At 36.6% G+C, this 12,728-nt stretch overlaps 1 protein-coding gene across 3 annotated transcripts in view; it reads right to left on the bottom strand.

Moving 5' to 3' along the window:
- Positions 1–285: 285 nt before the first annotated feature.
- The window catches only part of cntfr (ciliary neurotrophic factor receptor), a 324,273-nt gene continuing 311,830 nt past the window's right edge, over positions 286–12,728 (bottom strand). For 2 of the 3 annotated variants that reach the window (XM_041810169.1, XM_041810167.1), the window contains 2 exons: positions 4,281–4,407; positions 286–2,965 (listed from right to left, as the gene is read on the bottom strand). In XM_041810169.1, the coding sequence (XP_041666103.1) occupies position 2,965; positions 4,281–4,407 (128 nt within the window). In that variant the 3' untranslated portion in view covers positions 286–2,964. The remainder of the gene's footprint in view (positions 2,966–4,280; positions 4,408–12,728) is intronic. The other variant, XM_041810168.1, reaches the window with a different exon arrangement.

Genomic DNA, 12,728 nt, shown 5'->3' with positions numbered 1-12,728 from the left:
GATTCTAGGGTCACAGTTTGATTCAGAGTTGATTTTAGATCCAAACAGATTCTTTTATTTCTCATTAAGATGGGACAGTTTCAGCATCTGCTCCAGTCTGCTCTGCATTAAGGGGCTGTATATTATTATTTGACATTAAATTGCTCATTAAGATGTCCTAAAAGTAATGTTTTTTTTTTCAGCATATTTGTAGCATTTTTTAATCTACTAATTACAATGATAACAAAGAAAACAGTAATGTGTGCTTATATTGCAAAATATTTTAATATGGATGAAATATGTTGCCTCAAGCAAAAAAGGTATTCATCAGACACTCATCAGCAGAAGAAAATGGTCATAAATCCAGAGGCTTCACTGTAAATTATACTGTAGGAGAGCAGGTGTTAAAACAAGAGACCATGCTAACTGGTGACTTTTCAGCAGTGTCAGCAGTTATCATAGTTACAGCATTGTTAAACACTGAATATTTTCTGTTATGTCTAAAATATACTTATGAGATACGAATTTATTGAAAAACTGAATACAGGGGCTCCTTAAGTTTTCTATATCTGTTACTATCCCATATGCATTTGCCATATAGTCACCTGTTTACATGGTCACTCATTAAACCGTAACACCAGTCTTTGACTTAAAACATATGTTAAATCCTGTTGTTTTATTGTCCGTGCTAGTCAGCGGTTGTTGGCTCATGCTATATTTTTTTACTCTGGGTGAATGTGTCTGTATGATGTGATTTCAGGCATTTAAACCATTCCTGAAGTAGGCTACATCACTGTAGTTTAGCACAGTTAGCAGATTCGTCGGGTCATGCTTCCTCACAGCCTACCTGAGATTGTAGAATCCACAGAAAGTCTCAAAACTTAACTTTAGGGAAAACTGGACAGGCTGAGTAACTCAGGGCTCAATAGACAGTGCTGACAGTATTTAAACATGTCAGACACAACTATGTTAACACTAAGAGCTAGTGCTGTTAATGCTAACAGCACAGCTAACGACTTCTTAGAGCATCTGTGTCTGAGACAGCACACGGAGGAAAATACTTGCAGTGGGTCTGGTGGTAATAATACACTCAGGATGTACTAAACAAGTACATTTAAAAATATTGATTCTTCGAGATTTAGAATTGATCAAGAATCACTGAAATAAATAATGTGTGATTTTTTTCTGGTACCTGTGTCATTATATAGGAAATACCGATCTAACAGAAGGCACAGGAAGTCACTCCCTGAATTCAAACAAGGTATCATACTAGGTATGAAGAGGGTAGTTTCATTTTCTAAGGGGAAACTAATCCAGATTAAGTGTTATGATCAGGAAAACAGATTGTGCTTTCAAAAAAGAAGCGAGAAAATCAAAATCACAATGAGACCAGTATATCATCATTCATTGTGAAATGGTCACATTTAATGGTTGAAACCTGTCATTGTATATACATCTATAAAAAAGACCCCAGGTACAGGTTACGACATTCTACTGCTAATACATACATTATTATTATTAAATAATAAATTTTTTGTTCAATGTTAAAGTTACATATCATAGTTTACAAAATAGGATCAAGGAATTAAGCCATTATGAATGTCTGAAAAAAAACTAAAATCCTCTATGTGTTTTTATTATTTGTCCATAAAATAAAAAACAAACAATAAAGCACATCAATATTCCTTCGAATAACATAATATTAACTGGTGATATTGGCTATTTAAATGTAAACTGCAAAAAGACTTTTTAAAATGGTTTTAAAGGCTTCAGAAAGCAAACTGTGTTATATTTTACAGCACAGAGCAGAATGAAAAACTAACAAAGCTTGTATCAATTTTTCAATAACCAACTTTGTCATCCTTGATACAAAGTTGAAACCAAAACAATAAGGTGGCAAAGAATTGTTCAGTCTCAATTCCACTTCATTATTATTATTTTTACAATCCAGGTCTTCCTTGCCAGATGCTGAAAGCAGAGTGTAAAGCTAACTGTCTAAATAAGCCCGACTATGGTTACTGAATTCTTCAAAGTGTTAGTCTTCATATCCAAAAACAACTCACTCCGTCTGTTTCATTCAGTCATCCACGTTGACAGATTCAGACTGACTGAGCATTTATGTGGCCTCTTTGTTGAAACTTTTACTCAAACAGGAGCTGCAGGGTTCCTCAGGTCCATCCAAAGTTTCATTGATACTCCTTGTGAGTTGGTGGCAATCAGGTGTCAAACACATACATACAATTACGCGCACACTCACACATATCTCTCTGGGGTTTTGAACCCTCAATGAAGGCAGACACAGGCTTCAGGAAGCTCAGTGAGATGTTTGGGAACCATTTTGTTGGGGTGAAGTTGAGTCTTTGGCATGATGATTTAGCTGTATGTGGACTGCTACAGTAACTATACACACAAACACACATGCAAATGCTCTAAATCTGTGTGTGTGTGTTTGTCTGTACAGGGCCTACATTTCAAAAGAACGCAAAAGTTAAGACTAGCAATTAATCATTAGAAAAAAAATTAATAAACAGGTCATGAAGAGATTTTTTGTCATCCCAGGAGTTGATTTTCTTGTTCTGAAGAGGAGATTCCCACTCTGCTGTCTGCCAAACAAAGTCTGCTGTGGCCCATCAAAACCACCAGGGGGTATACTAAGTCTGTTTGTACGACACGCTGCTGTTATTTTGTTTGTTGTTGCTCCTGTTGCTGCTGCAGCTGCTGCGGCTGTTGTTCAGGATGATTGTGATGTTGATGATGGCGCTTCCAAAAGTTCCTCTGAAGAATTTCCTTTGTCACCATTAATCAAAGAATGCTCGATGGCATTATCATCGTCTAATTTCATGTCTAAGTAATCTTGGTGAGTAATTGCATGATGGACAGATATGATCAATGCACTGTGTCCTCAAAACATGTGCAAAATAGAAAAAGACCAGCCTCTCCCCTCCTCTTCTTCCTCCTGCTCCCTTCAGGAATACGATATTTACATCTGGAGAGAGAGAGAGAAGCACAAATGAGACACTCCATCAAACAATCAACTCTTCCCTTTTTTTTCATATTATTTTTTACTTATTAGCTTTTCACCGTGTGGGAGTCTTTGTACACTGTGTTCTTTGTAGAATAAGGTGCCTTTATGTTTTCATGCTATATATTTTGTAAATTTCGAAAAAGTAATAAATATATCTCAAGAAAACAATCAACTCTTTGTTAGTGGGACAGCATAGACATTTTCTTGAAAATATTCTTATACTACAAAAAAAAAATACCTGTATGATATATTATATTAATACTGCTAAAGCTTCTTGAGGTGAACTTCTTTTAATCCATACATTTTCTATACCAATCTGTCTCAAACTTTAGTATGCTGCGGCCATAAATTTAGTTTCATAAACTGGGAATTTTCATACAAAACGCTTTGCTTTCAAAAAAAATTAGCATCTGCAAAGACTCTTACGTTTTCCAGTCTTTTCTAACATTATTAGTACTTTGTTGCCCACTAAGCTCTTCCCGAGTAGTACTCATATCTTCAAAGACAATGATAAAGTCTTGAAATCAGGAAGTGAGCCATATATTAGAATGTTAAACAGAGGTTCACTATCCAACACCAGTTAAACCATTACAGACAAAATTGCAGCACTACTGCAAAATATAAATATTAGCATTTTAAAAAATAGATATAGTCAACAAATGCATTTTCTTTTCTGTAGGTACTATGCTGTGTTTTAAAGAAACAACTATTTTCAGATGAAGCATATTTGGCTTCAAAATATTATCACCAAATTCATTGAATTTCACCTGGCTTGGGTCATTCTCCTGTGGTTAAAATGAGTGGCAGGTGTTTGATGTCATTTGGCTGAAGAACTAATTCAGAGTGTGTCCTTTTTCAATGTTAACTATTTGCTGAATCAAGGACAAAAACTATTCCTGTTTGCACACCTTTTAGTCAGGTTGCCATGACATTCAGCTTTTCAGCATCCATTGTTAAACATCTTCCTCCTGACAGCACACGTACTTTTACAACATGATTTACTCTGTAGAACTATAAAATTAATGGGATGGGACAGCTTTGGATTGGATTTTACCCCAGTCCCTCCAGGGGTTCTGGAGAAAAATATGAAGAAAGACTCCCTGCTGGGTCATAAAACAAACTCACCCAATCGTTGTTGCTCTTGTTCTATTAAACATGCTCTTGACATCAATAGACAAGCATGAACTTGCCAATATGTGACTGAATGGCTGAGCTCATAATCAATTCAAAGATGACTGCAGACTCATTATGAGTGTGTGTGCAGGTATTTGCTCACCACATGAACAGCAGCAGCATTCCTAACAGCAAAGGGGAGAAAAATGTAAGCAGCCTTGCAGCTCTGCCGACTGGAGGTTCAGCTTTTTGTGGTGCGTTGGAGGATGGTATGGGGGAGGTCTTTGTTTCTGGAAAAACAACCACAAAACACAAAAATTCTTACAGAGCAGATTTTTTCTATAACACCCTAGCTTCAAATTTTACTTCAGTTTCTTTTCTTGCTGTGTTGCGCAATTGTTTTGTCCCTCAGGGATGAGGTGTCCAAAAATGTCGCTCTGATGAATGGCCACTGAAAAGTGCTCATCATACACGGAAGAACCCAGTAGAAAGGAAAATACAGTGCAGAGTGGAATCAATTCTAATCAGCAAGCACAATCAATACAGGACTTATCAAGGCAGTTATGAAGTGAACTGGACAAAGAAATCTCTTCATTCTGAAGCCGCAGGGAACCGAGACTGAAAAAAGAAAGAGAAAGAGCAAAAAAGGCAGACAAACAAGACAAAGAAGAATGCAAAGGAGGTCAAAACCCAGAAACTATGACAGTAGCTGTAAAGTTAAAATGCATTGTGGAAGAAAGTTGAAATAAACTGTTAAAATATATACATATTTTACACCTGTTATGCATTATTTTGATGTACAAAAAAAAGGAGGAAATAGGGTCAACTTGACACTGCCAGGTCCTGACATAGACCATCCCAACAGGCCTGAAACTGTGTCCTTGTGTCTGCTTTTTAATTTGAATGAATTCCTGTCTTTAAAAAGTTCTACACTCAAACATATTTTGTGAATACAACCATATTCAAGTTTATGAGGTTGGCTCCACAGAGCTTGCGGCTAACATAAATATGCTGAAAATTACAATGTGCTCTTTAAGTTTCTAGTACTTCACTGTAGTTTAGCATTGCCTGACAAATAAAAATACCACAGTTTAATGTTTTATAAAATGGGGCTATTGCTACAGCTGCAGGCAGCACCGTGGATATTAACTTGTGCACACTGTATTCAGCTTAGTCGACAACCAACTGTATTTCTTTTTTTTTAAACTGGAGTGAGAATATGATTTCCCTCTCCTTTCAATTAATGACTGCACTGCAGCACTGTGTTGGGAGTGGGGGATATTAGGAGAAAGCAGCCAGGTGTGAAATAGCTAGAGAGAGAGAGAAAGAGAGAGAGAGAACTAGGACACATTTAACTTGATCAGCATCTCAAGTGCAATACTTCCCGCCTGCAGCAAAAAACATTTTGCTTTGGAGTGGCGGAGAAAATAAAAATTATGCAGGAATAATGTGACGGTGATGACAAGAGACAGTTATTGGGTGCCATGTTTATGTTACAAGCTAGTTGGAGACAGAAAAAAAGGGTGACAAGAGCATGATGTCAGGAGGAGAGAGGATTGATAGACACAGTGGCAGCAAAGAAAAAAGCTGGTAGAGGAGCAGAGAGGGAGAAGAGCATGCAAAATGAGAAGTGGATGAAATTCAAAAATTCTAGATTGAAATAGCTAAAAGCTTTTCTTGCATTTTTAAGTATACAGTCTCAAAACAGATACCACAAAATAGTATTCTGTGACATGCATCTGTATTTGTGATATTTGCATGTGTAATTTCATTCCTTTATATACATCATTTTCATAACATTAGATCTCTTCAGAGAAATATGACTTTGATTCACGAACCCTTAATGCCCTTTATCTTTATTTTTTAACTCAGCTTTCTATGGAAAAGGTCCAGCATCAAGTAGAGCAGAATTCTAATGCAGCTCAGCAGTGAAGGTGCCTTCAAACAGCAAGTTAGTATTTATAAATACTTGTAGACATGGAGAATGTAAGAAATGATATCTAGCTTGGTGCTAGACAGTATCTCATTTCTGTCTCACAGAGTGGGTGAGACTGATACTTATATCTTTGATGATTGCAACATTCGGGATGTCTGAAACTTTTTAAAGCCTCAACTGATCTGCTTTTTACTTCCTGGAATGTAGTTGCTAGGCAATAGTACTATCACTGAGGATGGGATTTCAAAATGTCGTCCGTCTGTCACTGTGTTATCCTTTTGATGTGAAATGAGGTTGTTGATGGCAGGATACAAAACAGACATTTAAATACAGACAGCTACTCTTTTGTTCATCTCCTTTGGGTTTGGGTGACCCACTGCGACAGATGGGGAAAAAAAAAAGATTTAAAAAAATATGAGGAAAAGGGAGTCTTGATAGGAAAAAGGAAAAAACAAAGAAAGTGTACCTGTGATTTTAGACTGTGAGCTACGCAATCAATAAGTCACAGGAAGTCTGTTCATTTCCTACTCGGCTGAGTGGACAGAGGATATTGGTCAGTGTGGTGATGTTAACAAGCTGGTCAGAGGAAAACGTTGGCCCTGATTAGACTGTTTGTGTTTAGCGGCCTGTTCTGGGACAGAGAAATGATCCGTTTCTCTGACTCCCTGCTAGAATGGTTCTGCCTCAATATAATCCTTTAAATTGGTGTGTGAAAACTGAATTATAACTTAAATGATTTTCTTTTATTCCTCCTGATAAATTTTAAAGTGCATATTTTTCCACCAATGACCTTTAAGCAAAACTATTGTAGGTAGGTTTAGTTTATCACATCTGAGCTCAAGATACTCAGAGAACAAGTGCCCATTTCCTAACTTGAATATACTGGACCCTATTGTATGCCTTTAGCAAAGAGCAGGTGTCTATCGTGTAGAGATGTGAATCTTTAACAACCCCGTAGAGTGAAATCCAAAATTTTTGTCTTAACACAATAGATACGTTGGAATATGGTTGTTGTAAACATGTGAAAACACTGAATATGAACATATGACTGAATTTTGGCTTTAGTTAGAAAGTTTTTCACCTCTTTCCTGGCTGGGTTCATTTTGGGTGAGGCGAATATATGAACTTATGATGTCATGAGCCCACAGTAGGGAACAACCCCACCCCCTCTAACACTACAATATAAAATCACCAAGCAGTCAATCTCAGTACAGTCTGTTGTTAACTGATGTCACTGCCTTATCCTGATTATCACTCAACAAATTTGGCCAAACTGAAACTTATTAAACCAAAGGCAACTTTAGCCCACTAGCACCACATTATCACCATGTTAAGTATAATTACTGATATAAGATATATGCCACACACAGGATAATAGTATCAACTACTACGTAATATTAAATAATGCCGTGTGAAATCACATTTGTGACAGACTTCATAAGTGATTGGACACGTGAAATCATTTATCACTGACACAAATGTGTCTTTGCAGTCTGCAAGTTAAAACAGAAATTTGAACTTATAACTAGCAGTGCAGTTCTTAGCTTGTTTATCTTACTTACCATAGTATGCTTTCTTAGATTTGATGTGTTATTTTTGAAGTTTGAGATTTCCTTCGTTTCAGGTAGACACAGTAGGCAGCACATTATGTGGCTGTTGTACCTCGTCATTTTACAGGCAAAGAGTGTTGATGTTGGACCAGGGATGAACATGCTCCTCTGAAGGAGACGCATGTATTACATCTTCAGCCATTATCTCCAACTGTTGATAGTTAAGGGGGAGGGGTCACTCCTAAATTAATTAAAATTAAATTAAATTAATTAAAATAAATTATAAACAAGTAAAAGTAGCAACCAGTGCATGTACAATGTTACGGAGTAGAAATATCATTTTTTAATTACAAAGTAACGGAGTAGGAGTAAAAAGTACTCTGCTCAGTAATTACTCAAGTAAATGTAACAGAGTAAATATAATGCGTTACTACCCACCTCTGCTCCTTAGTGGGCAGGGCTTCAGCTCATTCAACAGACACATAAGCAGATTTTACTGCCTAATTTTTCTTGATTTTGAAGCTTAATTTTTTAAGCTTGAAGATTTTTTATTTGACTGAAATTTCATTTAGGGGTTCATAACACAGTAATCTACCATACAGCAAACCTAAATACAGATTCATTTTTACTTTACAGGCTCTTTAAGTTCCTCACAATTCAATTCAATTCTGATTCCAGGAGTCAAATTTTATTCAGAATAGGTTTTTGATTCAAATGGTTTCCATTGCCTATTTCTTATAATGAGGTGATAATTTCAGCATCTGCTCTAGTCTGCTGTTCACTAAGGGGCTGTAAATTATTATTCAACATAAAAAAGCTTAATATAATTTTCTCCAGATAATGCTTTTTTAGCATATTTGTAGAGTTTTTTTTTTTTTTATCAGCCTAGTACAATAAACAGTAATTTGTGTTTAAATTGCGATAAAAAAAAAAAAAGAATAAAATGTGTGGGCTTAAGCAGGAAACGTATTTAACTGCTGATGAGAGCTTACATTTTTTTCAAGCCCAATATATGCAAAGGAGATAGAAGTTCAATGGAAAAACTAAACCAAGTGGTTCTTAATTTTTTTTTTATCTGTTATTTGTATAGTCACCAGTTAACACGGTCACTCATTTAACCCTAACACCAGTCTTTGACGTGAAACAGACAGGTCCTATTATTTTTATTGTCTGTGCCGTAAATAGGCTACAATACTTTAGTTCAGCACACTAAGCCTACATGTTCAATCAGGCCTCCTCATACCTGTAGAATCCACAGTGAGTCTTAAAACAGGCTGAGTAACTCGCAGCTCCACAGACAGTGCAGGCAGTACATAGGTATGTCAGAGACTGCAATGTATGCTACTGATACTAAAAGCTAGTGCTGCTAATGCTAATAGCTCTGCTTAAAGAACTACACACCTCCTGCAGAATCTGTGATGGGAACGGCACAAGAAGAAAAGCAGCAGGTCTGCCGATGAAAATGCACTCCCGATGTAATAAAGTACATTTAAAAATATCAATTACTGGAAGAACGTGATTCTGTCGATTTTTTTCGGCATTTCTACAATCCTGTTTCCACACACACACAGCTGTCATTTTGACACCCAGTGCTTATGTTGTTTAAAGAGCCGGACACCCCCATGTGTGTATTTGTCTTAACATAACATACGATCAGGTGCAAAACTGGCAATCCTCCTATCTTGAGGGTAGGACTCACTGAGTTTATTACTTACACACACACACACACACACACACACACACAGGTTGCACCACAGCACACCCTCTCCAATGTTTAATAACAGTGCATTTGTTGATATGTGCAAATAAACTTCTGAGTTGGACAGAGGACTCAAGTCAAGAAAGATTTTATTTCTGTTTGTCTCCAAGTTGCCCCCCCCCAAGTCACTTCAGTGTGGTTTCTACTACATGCCCCTGCATGACTTGCAAACAAGCAGGAGCAAACAGGGAGTAGATTTTAAAAAAAATTCTACATGCAACTGTAAGTGCTAATGACGGGATATTCCACATATTAATACAGACTGCCCTGTGTCAAGGAATTCAGCAAAAAAAAAGCTTACAGCTTACTAATGTGTGGATCACAGAACAATAATCAACAGAGATCCTGTTGGTGTGTCTGGAGATTGTTAATAATTGTTGAATTAAATTGAATGGGGTTGAATTAATGATTTGTGTGTAATGCAGAAGTGTTGACAGTATCTCTTTTGATCAGTTCTGATGTTGTGGGAATAATTTAAACTCTTTATTAGCACATTTCATGCAGTGTCCTGTGTGTTTCCAGTGGAACAATAAAAGCAGAGAAGTTTAAGGAGGCAGCTTGTGTGGTATTTTTAAATTAATTTTTGACATCTGCAACATTTGAAAGGATACCTGGTAAAAATCAATTTGCAGTAGAAATATGCACCTTTGCTACACTTCTTATTATACCATCTCAAAAAATTCTAACTGCAATCATTTTTTTTTACATTTTTTTTCTTAATGTTTTAATGCTATAGACAGAAAAGGGGGTGATGGACTTGTACAGGAACTGTATCACATTTGATTTGTCATAATCAAAAGGACAAAATCCCACAGAATTAAATGTTTGCATTATTGTGAACTTCCACTAACTCTGAACTCAGTGAAAATGAAAATTAAGCAGTTACATATAAGAAGTCCAGAAAAAGACACGGATTTAGAGATTGAGGTGATGAAAAGTAAGAGTAAGAGTGAGTGATCAACACAGAGAGAAGTCAGAGGAAATGGAAAAGACAAAGACTGAGAGGAAAAAACCAGACCTGGAGGTTAAAGAGAGAATGAGATGGAAAGACAGAACAGAACAAGAGAGAAGGGAAGCAGAGAGGCCGCAGCTGGATCGAGAGGAGGCATGAGGAGAATCCCAATAACCCCCTGTTCTTTTCCTGAGAACAAGAAAAATATACTGGGTACTGACTCAGAGATAGTGTGTTTGCCTTTGTTTGCACATTTGATGCGGTCCTTGTGCTTGTTTATGAGGCAGTGTTGTGAATGCTTCATGGTCTGTGTGTACTATTTAGCATATGTGTTGCATGTTTCTATGCAAACATGAGCTCATTCAATGTTTGTGTACTGATCAGCATGCAGTGCTACATGTGACAAACAGGAGTCACTGTTGCTTTGGAAAACTGTTTAGGCACACACATGATCAGATAGAAAGATTGAGAGAAAAACAGATCTACATTATTTTTAGAATTCTGAATGACTTCTAATCGTTGTCTAATCAGATTCAAATAGTTGGTATATTTGATACAATATGAGATTTTTATTTCATCTTTGCTCTGTATCACTGTGCTTGATGTAAAATTTGTTGTAGCATACTTGCTAAACAAACAGCCTACTCAATTTACTCTATTAATACATGGACATAGGGTGATCACATTTTTGCATTTGATAAAGGTCTGAGAGATTTTTAAATACACACTTATACAAAAAAACAGAGACTACTTTTCCTTTCTAATTGGTGTATGAATCTGCACAAGAAAGGAATCAGCACAGGTTAGAGAGGAATGTTAAGCTTTATTTAGCATTTTAGGCAAAACCAGGATAAAAAGGCCCAAATTCTGCAGTTTGTAAAGCCTGCATTTTATTAAGATTTAATTTCAGTGGACAATTTTTTGCAATATGTTAAGACTTATCTTTAATTTGTATTAATTCATTGACAATTTGGACACTAAATCCACTTGAATACCTTAGTAGCATAATGTTCTATTTACCGGCTGTTTGGCTGACAGTACTGTGGCACAATCTGCAGAAGCTAATTAGAATAGTGGTAAAGAAATGAAGACAGGCAACAGAAAAGACCAGATGTTAATTTTTGGTGTAGAAGATCCACTCTGAGAAGGAAAAGGAAATAACTGTGAACTGTCGGTTCTTTATGTTATGCATTAGATTTGGGCTGTACGCTGTCGATAGCAAGCTGGCAAGGATTTATTTTTTGACAGATCTTAATGCTTGACATATTCAAAGCTAGGCCCGCTGATATTTGACCTAGGAAAAATCCTTCACTGACGGGTTTCAGATTCTTCTTCCCCTTCAAAATGAGTATTCCAGTCAAGAGCTGCATCAAGCCCAATGAGACCGTGTGTAAAATGTTCAAGTTCAGATTTTATAAGATAGGACTTTATTAATGCCGAAAGAAATTCTGATGCCGGGTTGCTACAACATTCCAGTGCAATAAAGAATTACTTAAATCAGCATCAGAAAGTCAAAAAGAAATACAAAAAAGCAGGTATAAGGAAGAGCTTCGAGCAATGGGGATAAATACTGGTATTTGCTTCCACAAGGTGCGCAATTCCTAGACTGTGTAGTGGAAGAAGAAGGTCTGAGGTTGTTTTTTGACCTTGAACTTACGAAATGTATTAATTTGATCAATGAGTGATTGTATGAGGCCCATTGACCTTGACTCCTGACCTCCAAAAGTCAATCAGTTCATTATTGAGTCAGTGGACATTTGTGCAAAGTTACTTCACTCACAAGAATGGTACGTACACACAGACATCCTAAAACATAATGCCATAGAAACAGAAGTACAAGAAGTTTCATAACAAACTAGGCCTGGGCGATATGGACTAAATATCATTTCATGGTGTTTTACTTGCCTGTGACGGTAACCGGTATTATGTCATGGTATTACAAAATTAAAATGAGATAATGCTTTAAAATCCAAACTCAGGCATTAAAAAACCTCTTCTCCCCTCAAAGCAAGTCTTTGATGGCATACTCAATTTATATCTAAGGACAGGAGAATGGAAAAATATTTTTTTAAGTCTCTCCATGTTCACTTCTTTCTAACTGCGCTCCAAGTTTTACGTTCCATCTCTATCCTGTTCAGGTGTGTTAAGCTGCTAATGACTTGAGCACATTCTCTGATGAGGGTGTTCACAATTAAAGCATTTCACAAAAATAACAACTGCTAGAGTTTTCTTGTGAAAAAACTTGACGAAAGTAGCATGTCTATTATTGATTAAGCCAAGCTTTGGCTGCCATACTGGTGAGTTAATGAAGCTAGTTTACAGCTGCTTCTCTGATCTTTTTAACATCTTTGACTCACCATGGACTTAAAAGGAAAGTCCTAAATTAAAACAAGCCGTTGTAAGATGCTGGGCTC

This window comes from Cheilinus undulatus, linkage group 17, assembly GCF_018320785.1.
Source record: "Cheilinus undulatus linkage group 17, ASM1832078v1, whole genome shotgun sequence".
In the NCBI taxonomy this organism is placed as follows: Eukaryota; Metazoa; Chordata; class Actinopteri; order Labriformes; family Labridae; genus Cheilinus; species Cheilinus undulatus.
The sequence above is the reverse complement of the archived record's forward strand: the minus strand, read 5'-3'. Positions and strand labels throughout refer to the sequence as shown.